Here is a 9905-nt window from a genome sequence, read left to right on the forward strand (position 1 = left end):
ATAAATAATCATCTCTCGGGGTTTCTGCTGGAATAAATGCGGCCATACAACAGATAATAAATGCATCTCATGTGTATATGATCTAAATAAAACCCAAAGTGTACAACAGCATTTAGTTTTCACCAAATTACTTAATATTAAGTGGTTTAAAAACACATGAAAATAATTTTAACCCACACCCAGATCCACCACCAAAATCATAAATATATATTTATCTCTCTGTCTCTCTCTCTCAATTCAGTTCAATTCAATTCAATTCAATATGTGCTTTATTGGCATGACAATTCTTTACAATGTATTGCCAAAGCAGTGTTTACATTGAATCTAGAACAGATATATATGTACCAAAAACATGCATGTACATACATTTAAAAAGTAGAACAAATAACATTTTAGAATTCTACGAACAATTTATATTTATTTTCTCTCTCTCCTAATGGATCCTCCACATTCCTCTAAGAATAAGTAACTGAACTCTACTTATAACTAATAATTATCAACTTGTCTTCCCCCCTTTGTTTCTTCAGAACTTAGAAACACAAATATTAAGAAGACATTTAAACATTTGTGCCATCTGAGACATTTGAGTTCGGCGACTCGTTCGAATCCCACAGTCACCTGCTCCAGCGTTAAATCACACAGTTCACATGTGATCTCTGCAGAGAAAAGGAATTACATTTTTCACTGAGAATAAAATACAATTCACTCAATACTACTGAATGAGTTTGAGGTATATGACAGTGTTTCACGAATCTGAAGTATAAAGTATTGCTGTACTTACAGTCCTCTTCATATCTGATGTTGTAGGCGACTGGTCCTCTGATGGTGAAGCCCAGGTAGAAAGACACCTGGCCTGGATTGCACACACTGGACAGATTGTGAGGAGTGACTGGAATCTGTTGTCCATCTCTAACAGCAAACACTCTGTCATTCTTGACCTCCCCGTTGATACGCTGAAGACATTCGACGTCTGCATGTTCATGTCCTTCAGTGAGGATCTCCAGAGCAGTTCCATCTAGTTTTGAGGCGTGAACCAATCTCTGCAAACCTCTTTCTTTCCCAAAGAAGAACAGAGGCACCAGGTAGCGACCGCGGAGGTATTTCTGATACTTTCTCTTGTATGAATGGTGCATTTTTCTGAGACACTTTTCAAGGTTTGGCGGGTTTGTGATTTCTGGCTGTGCTTCATCAGGCCAAAAGAGCAAAAGAATCAAGAGGTAAAACTCTGGGCTTCTGTCTTGCATTTCTCTCAGCCAAAGTTTCTGTAACCTGGCCTGAAGATCTTCTATTTTTTCACACGGATCACCTGACTGACTCAAGATGATGTTGGCAAGGATGTAGAGAACGGTTTGGGTTTCATCATCAGATCGTGGATTTTTAAGTGCACTCTGATGCTCTTTAAGCACATTGATGTCTGATTTTAGGAAATGAAGCAGTCCTCCAAAAGACTTCATCTTTTTCTCTTTCAGGGTCGTCTCAACAGTCTGCCTTGTCTGTGTAAAATATTTCTTGTAGCAATTTTCAACATCTCTATGAATGTAGACTGGTTCCTCTTTATTGATCCTTGGTTTTGAGAATGCCAGATACCATTCAAAGAAATCATATTTCGTCTCAATATCATCTTTGACAGCTTTGATGAAATTAATGTGTTTATGACGCACGTATGATTTTGCAAACCTTGTATCAATCATGATCTTGCAAACCTGGAGGAACCCCAAGAGCCCGCTATAATTGAATGTGGTGTTGTCTTCTGGGTCATTTTCAGCTGCTTCCTCTTCTTTTTTAAATGCAATCAATGGCAGACTTTGTAATGGGCCAAACACTCTTCAAAGTCTGAGGATGGCTTTTTAGTTTCACTCAGCAGTTTTGGTTTTTGAGAACTTGCCCCAATGTATCCTTAATACAAGAATTGTTGGGATCTCGTTTAAATGGCCTCCTCTTCTGCCCTTCTTCTTCTGCCTTTTCATATTTGTTGTCCTCTTTTACATTAATGTAATAAAAACGTGCAAGTGTTTGAGGAAAATAAGGCTCTGTGGAAAACAAATTTGCAGCCAACTCCAGCAAACGAATGCATTGTTTACGATTATTTCCCCTTTCATACATGATGTCAAGAATCAGTCTGGAAAACTGTTCCTTTCCTTGTATTGTGATTAATATATTCTTGGAAATTTGTCCATAATTACTCTCCTTTCCTTTCACCATGCTGTTCAAGAAGTCAAGAGCAATGTCAAATCTTGTCAGTTTTGTGCTCAGTGAGTATTTTTTAGACAGGCATCAGCCAATCTTTGGATGTGCCAGACGAATGCATTGGTCTTCTTGTTCTCCTTCTGAGTATGTTACTATGAGATCCTCGAAAGGCTTCATTATTGTTTCCAGGTTGGGGTTTTCCTCATTGAATCGCTGTTCTATTTTTGGAAATGAATTCCTCACATAAAAGCTTCAACAAGTGTGAATCTGGACATATGAGTTTTATCAAAGCCCAAAAAAACTGAGAAGTCTTGTGCTGCTGGACTTTGTGTGCTTTTTCAATATGATTCACCATTTCTGCTGTGATCAGTTTCTCTGCATCTTCTTCCTGGAAACCTCCCTCCATTATGTTAAAGGCATGAAACTTTTGTGTCACTTTCCTTTTGTTTCAATTCCAAGCCTTTTTCTGTAATCAGAAAATCAGTAATCAAGAAGTACGAGGTGAGTATTATCATAATGTAAGAATAAATACAAATAATGGGTTAATAAAAACAAAATAACAATGATAAAAGATTAGAGAAGATTACACCTGGCAGAGGTCTGGAAGGTTTATCAGGCGAGAACAAAAGAAACATGACTGAGGCAGATACTAGAAAAACATTACTTGACATTTATAGATAGATAGATAGATAGATAGATTAATTTAATTTCATTTTATGTAATAATAAACTCAGACTGTCTCCTGCACCCTTATATTTCCCTAACCAACTTCCAAACCAAACAGACCTGCCAGTCCCAAGCCCGGGTAAAGGAGGAGGGTTGGGCATAGGGTTAGCAACCCCATCCCATAAAACGTACCCTGCTACAGAAACGCAAACCATAGAATTAACAAGAAAACTTAGCCCTGGGAACTGATGGGTCCTTAACAAGGATTATGACACCCAGTAGTGAAAGCCGGAAGATACTGGAAGCTATAAGGAAGACACTCCCCCTTCTTTCGACCAGAGGACCAATATTGGTACATGGAAGTAAGAACCATGTGTAGATAGGGAAGAAAATTGAAGTAGCAGCAGAGATGAAGAATTACAAAACCTCGCCCTGCTAGGAGTTAGTGAGACTATATGGTGCTATCTGGACAGAAGCGACTAGCCTCAGGACAGATGCTACTGTACTCTGGACATTAAGAGGATAACGCCCCTCACACACAAGGAGTTGCACTGATGCTTTCGAAAGAAGCACAGAGAGCGCTCATAGGATGGGAAGCGCATGGACCCAGAATCATTACAGCATCGTTCTGTACCAAGATGAAAAAGATCAGGATGAACGTCATTCAATGCTACACACCCACCAATGACAGCGATGAAGTCAACAAGGATCAGGGGAGAAGTGTCCTGAGAAAGACCTCACCATTTTGAAGGGGGACCCTAAATGTCAAAATTGGAATGGATAACTACGGGTACGAAGGTGTCATGGGGCGTCATGGGCTAGGAGACAGGAACGAGAACGGTGAGAGGCTGACAGACCTGTGCGCATTGAACAACTTGATTATCGGTGGCAGTGTTTTTTCCCTCACAAGGACATCCACAAAGCCACATGGGTTTCTCCAGATCACACAACAAAGTACCAGATTGACCACTTCTGCATTAGTAAGAAATTCAAAAGGTCTATGTAAGACGTGAGAGCGAAAAGACGAGCGTACGTGGCTTCGGACCACCACCTCGTGGTGCCCAGGCTAAAACTGAAGCTAAAGAAGAACTGGATGGCAACACACATGGAACAAAATAAGTACAACACTGCCTTCCTGAGAGATACTAACAAGCAGCTAGAGTTCAGGATAACCCACAATAACAAGTTTCGAGCCATAGAGGACCTGCTGGAAGAGGAGGAGGGTACTCGTGAAAGCAAGTGGAAATGGATTATGGAAGCAGTTAACATGCCAGGAAGTGCTTGGCCCCAAGAAGCACCAACACAAAGAGTGGATCTCTGTAGACACTCTGGCCAAGATTCAGGAGAGGAAGAACAAGAAGATGGTCGAAAGATGACGAATTAAAGAGGGATCACGCTGTTATCAGTGCCCAGGGAAAGTATTTAACAGGGTTCTGCTAAACAGAATGAAAGACCTTGTCGACACTCAGCTTAGAGATTAACAAGCTGGCTTTCGCAAGGACCATTTTCACAAATCATAGTTGAGCAGTCATTAGAGTGGAACTCACCCCTGTAACATTAACTTCCTGGACTACGAGAAAGCATTTGACAGCGTGGATAGGGAGACCGTGTGCAAGCTGCTCCAGCACAATGGGATACCTGACAAAATCGTCACCATTATCAGGAACTCATACAAGGGACTAAATTTCAAAGTGGAACATGGAGGGCAGCTCACTGAGGCATTCCAGGTGAGGACCGGGGTCAGACAAGGATGTCTACTCTGGCCATTTCTTTCTTCTGGCGATCAACTGGATGATGAAGACCTCCATAACTCAGAGTAGGCACGGAATCCAGTGGACACCTTGGACACGGCTAATTGACCTTGACTTTGCAGATGACTTGGCACTACTTTTTACACACCCATAAACAAGGGGGCTCAGATGCAGACATCAAACCACGGACAGGGAAAGCACGGACAGCATTTATAAAATTGCGGAACATCTGGAGATCCAAGGACCTTACCAACGTTCAAGGCAGTTCCTTTGTACGAAACCTAGAGAACTACAGCTGCCATCACCGATGAAGTACTGGATTTCATCAATTCAAAAAGGATCCATTGGAAGTATGCATATTTCCTACGATATTAGTAGCTGAATATAAATATACTTTATAAGACAGTAAAATGCATGCAGTCTTACCATTCTGCTGACAGTCAGCTCTTTGCCCAGTCCTCAACAGCATATGGCACCGCAATCCCTTTATATGCACAGAAATTGAGAAGTCCCACCCTCTCTGTGTCATAAACCTGTTACACCTGACCTTTTTTTTTTTTTGTGACATTTAGTCACATGTAAATAAAATGACTCACAAACAGAAAGTTAAATTTATGTTTGATCTTTATATCATTTCTCATTTATCTGTAATACACCAATATGTAACCGTTATCAGCAAGCTTACACACAGAGATGTGTTCAAAAAGTACCAAAACTCTATGAAAAAAAGAATATAAGCACAGTGATCTAGTTACTGGAAACCGGTCGAGGAGGTCTTTCCAGGAAACCACATTCACAAAAGCTTTGAAAATGAAAGTTAGGACACAATAGTTCCTGCTCTGAATGTGGCAGATTAATGTACAATATTCTGCTGGAATCTAGTTATGATGATTGGATAACAGACATCAGCATCCCTAAAGGAGTTATTATATGTGTGTGCATTTGTTTTCAGTTCAACAAAACCTATTTCCATTTCCAGTCAAACTACCCCAAGTTATAAATTGCATTGTTGGGACTATATTTGACTATATTCTACACTTCGCATTGTAAAATGTAGTCAAATGAACAGACATTTTAAACATGACATCCTTAAGCAAAGGACAACCAGTTTACTTTTCTTTCCTGTAAAATGAAAGTTAACACCTGATCAATAATGCCAGCAAACTCTCAAAGAATCTCAGGCAGCTGAAATATTCAGATTGTCGTTTAGATGAATCACGCAGTGCCTTTGACTCAAAGACAGGTTTATTTTTCATTTCTCTGAAAATTAAAGCATTGTCTCCAAACATCCATAAGAATATAAAATAAATAAATAAATAAATAAATAAATAAATGAAATAATAAAAATGCTTTTCAATAAACACTTCACATACAATATAAATTAATGAGTGTAATATAAAAACTGCAATATAATATTCTGCTAGAATCTTAAAAGAAATACGATTTGATTAGAAATCAGACAACAGTGGCCTCAGCACATAAGAGTTAACTTTTTTTATTAATTTTCTCACACAAAATAACATTGTCTTTGAGGTGGATGGATGGCTATTTTGATGAGTTTTCTGATCAAACCTGATAGAAAATATGTAAGGTTACTTAAGGTGAAGTCATTTGCATCTGCAAATAATCATCTATGCTGTTATTTAGTGTGATCAAATAATAAAAGGTATTTATCACACTTTGAGGCTGAGTGTCAGCAGTGAGTGTGTTTGTGTGTCAGCAGTGAGTGTGTGTCTGTGGTGTGTGTCTCAGCAGTGAGTGTGTTTCAGTGAGTGTGTGTCTGTGTCAGCAGTGAGTGTGTTTGTGTGTCAGCAGTGAGTGTGTGTCTGTCTCAGCAGTGAGTGTGTTTGTGTGTCAGCAGTGAGTGTGTGTCTGTGTCAGCAGTGAGTGTGTTTGTGTCAGCGCTGTGAGTGTGTGTCTGTGTCAGCAGTGAGTGTGTTTGTGTGTCAGCTGTGAGTGTGTGTCTGTGTCAGCAGTGAGTGTGTGTCTGCAGTGATTGTGTGTCAGCAGTGAGTGTGTGTCTGTGTCAGCAGTGAGTGTGTTTGTGGGTCTCGCTGGCTTTCATGAGTGCTTTGATGGCTCTGGCTCTCATCTCCAGCTCCAGTAACTCCAGCTGCTGAGTCGACGGCTGCTTCACTGCAGCTGCTGGAGCCCTTTCTTCAGCCGATGTGATGGTTTTTCCGGTGACGCTTCCCTCAGATCTTCGGGCTCAGAGCCAGACGTCGGAGCCAGAATTTCACTCACGCTTCTGTCGATGTCCTGCTGAAGCTCCACTTTGGGCTCGGCGCTGGGAGCCAGAGCTTCATCTCTCGCCGATTCTTCAGCTTTCACCACTTTATGACCCTCAATGTCACTGTCATCAATCTCTGCGTTGATGCTGAGAACGTCACTGTCTTCTCCAGAACCTGCGCCTGACGCACACACAGAAAGAGAGTAAGACATACAGAGAGATACAGAGAAGCATACTGCTTTCCAAGATATCTGCATAGGCATCGGCTCTCAAAAAAACAATATCGGTTGACCACTAATTCAAACACTCAGAAACAATAGTCTACAACTATAATGAGTTCTTTACCTTGCTTTTCTTCTGTTTCAGGATCTTCTCTCAGAGACGAAGTGGAGTCCACGTTACTGTCCTGCCTGTAAATGTCAATCAGCATGTTATCAAAACTTCAATATTACGTTTAATTTTTAATATTTAATAATCCCGAGAGTTTTGACTCACTGACTGTCAGTAAAGTTCTTCTCTTCAGGTGCGACTGATAACTCTTTACCTTTACAAACAAAGAAAACAATAAAACATTCATCAAACACAACACAAAGATACCAGCGGGACCGACGGTGAGAAGAGAACGAGCAGCTTTTGATTTGTGTTCAGATTGAAGATGAACTGAATTAGTGGTTTACCCTCCAGAATCTCCAGAAGATGAACCTCAGAGAGCTGCTGCAGCTGATCCCAGCACAGCTTCTTAATCTCACTGAACGAACAGTCCTGCGGGAAACAACAGCCATTTATGAGCTTTCACTCGGGCCAGCACCAGGTTACAGAAGTGTTCTGGACTCTGTGTGTTCAGCTAATAAGCTCTGCTGGATATCATGAGTCACAGGGCATTTTCACTCTAAAACTTAACAAACGTCTCTACTGTAACTTTTAATGTGCAACAATCTGTTGAACTTGATTGTGTAAATCTTGTACTTGTCTGCTGCTATTTGTGTACTGTGCATACTGTGCACTGTTCCCTTTCAGTCGGTCACTCTCGACGTCAAGTCGTAACCTGACGAATTGGGATATCGCTTCGATAGATCTACTTTGAGTGTAAACTACACGAGCCAATGCCCATTGGCATGCAATTACTGCATCCAGCTGCCGCTGATCACAGCATGAGCACAGCATATTAAGGCAGCAGGTGCAATGCATACCAGCTTTTTTGCTTTGGAGCCGAGCGAAAGTATTGTTCTGCTCAACTTTGTCTATTCGTGAACTACGAGTTCAGCACTCTCTCGGAAGCTTCATGTGTGGCGAGATGGTGCTTCAGCAGTGGTCGCTCCTGTGTTGAGTGGGTTGTGCACTTCTGTCTGCACTACCCCTCTATCGTGCTGCAAACGGCCATCTCCCCTGTGCGCCTCAGCCCTAAAAGAACATTTCCTAAAGAGCAAATTCCTCTAAAAGAGCTCCACGGGCGCGTCTTTATAGAGACGACGGATCATCCTTATAAGGACGCGGTTTCGCCCATGCGTATCTGGGTGCGATCATTACCTGGCACTGGGTGATGGTCACGATCGCTGCCTCACGTGTCTGGGCATCAAGCATGCTGAGGTGGCCTTTGTGGATGAGTCATGTTCCCACTGCGGGAAGATGACCATCTTGGAGCTGCTAACCAGGCTCCACTAACTTCAGGGGGGCAGAGTCCCATTGCCCCGCACGGAACCAACCCTTTGGGGACCATCACTCCTCTTGTACCTTCAATCCAGCAGAGCGACCCACGGAACATGCTGGGCCCTCTTCAAAGAGCGTACCAGCGGTATCCAGTGGACCTCCCCCCGACCAGATGAAGAGTCGGCCGTGCCGCCAAATCGGATCCAGAGATGACAGCTATGCTTTCCGAGAGGGTAGGACTTGAGTGGAAACCCCCACATCCCGAGCCCTCAGGGCTGGGATGATTGGTTTCTCTGGGTGGCACGCGCTGGTTCTCAGCACCCCGCCCCGGTGCCTTTCTTCCCGGAAGTTCATGACGAGCTCACCAGGTTGTGGACAGCACCTTTTATTGCCAGAAACCAGCCGGTAGGCTCCTCCTCCCTCACCACCCTCGATGGCGGTGCAGCAAAGGGGTATTAGGTGATCCCCCCCCCCCCCAGTGCAACGGGTGGTAGCGACGTAATTGTGTCCTAAGTCCGCGTCCTCCTGACGGGGAGACCCTGTGCTTCCTTCCCAGGCCTGTAGGCATGCATCTAACCAGCAGTGCCTATTCGGCTTGCGGGGAAGCTGTTTCCGCCATACACGCTATGGCGTTACTGCAAGTGCACCAGGCCAAGATGGTGAACATATAACTCCCTCCCCCAGAGGAAGGCTGGGTGGAGAATCTTTTGTTTCGTTTTTTTTCCCGCTTTTGGCCTCACGGCCGATGGTACCCAAATTCTCTATGAATGAGCAGTTTCCTTTATCACTGGGTCCCAGGAGGGCAACGGCCAAGCACCAGACCACAATACCATATATGGTATATAAGGCATTCCTGTACAGAAAGACGACAGGAAGACAAAAAAGACACTATATTGTTTATTTGCAACACAAGTGTTCGACCGTTTTAGGAAATTCCCAACAAGCCACATACAATAGTACTTACGATAGAACTGTAATGACGATGCTACCGTTTAAAAAATACAGTGGCACCGCCAGTATTTTGGACCCTTAGTATCACAATACTACCGTAGTACCAGTAAACTGTGCAACCCTACTGTGGTCTACATGGATGCCTCCACCACAGGCTGGGGGGCTACGTACAATGGGGATGCAGTCTCAGGGGTTTGGACTGCATCCCCATTGTAGTGAACACCATCACTTCGGCGAGAGCATTGTCTGTGAGACACACTTACGCCCTGAAGTGGCACCTGTTCATCGAGTGATGTTCTTCTCACAGAGAAGACCCCCGGAGATGCCAGATCGCGGTCGTGTTTTCCTTTCTGCAACAACTGGAACAAAGGCTGTCTCCCTTCACCCTCAAAGTCCAGGTTGCTGCTATTGCTGCGTACCATGACCCCGTGAATGGAAAGTCTTTAGGTAAGCATGACTTCGTTATCAGGTTC

The 9905-nt window shown here is 43.0% G+C and overlaps 1 protein-coding gene and 1 pseudogene across 1 annotated transcript; both read right to left on the reverse strand.

Annotated features, from left to right (window-relative positions):
* Positions 1-597: 597 nt before the first annotated feature.
* On the reverse strand, positions 598-1784 carry LOC122145701 (sterile alpha motif domain-containing protein 9-like). The gene is made up of 2 exons (XM_042761231.1): positions 782-1784; positions 598-656 (listed from the first exon to the last, which is right to left on the reverse strand). Coding segments are annotated over exons 1-2 (912 nt in total). The 5' UTR covers positions 1692-1784; the 3' UTR covers positions 598-654.
* A 4736-nt stretch (positions 1785-6520) lies between these two features.
* Positions 6521-9905, reverse strand: part of LOC122145703 — an 8089-nt pseudogene continuing 4704 nt past the window's right edge.

The sequence above is a fragment of the Cyprinus carpio genome, chromosome A7, assembly GCF_018340385.1.
Source record: "Cyprinus carpio isolate SPL01 chromosome A7, ASM1834038v1, whole genome shotgun sequence".
Classification (NCBI taxonomy): Eukaryota; Metazoa; Chordata; class Actinopteri; order Cypriniformes; family Cyprinidae; genus Cyprinus; species Cyprinus carpio.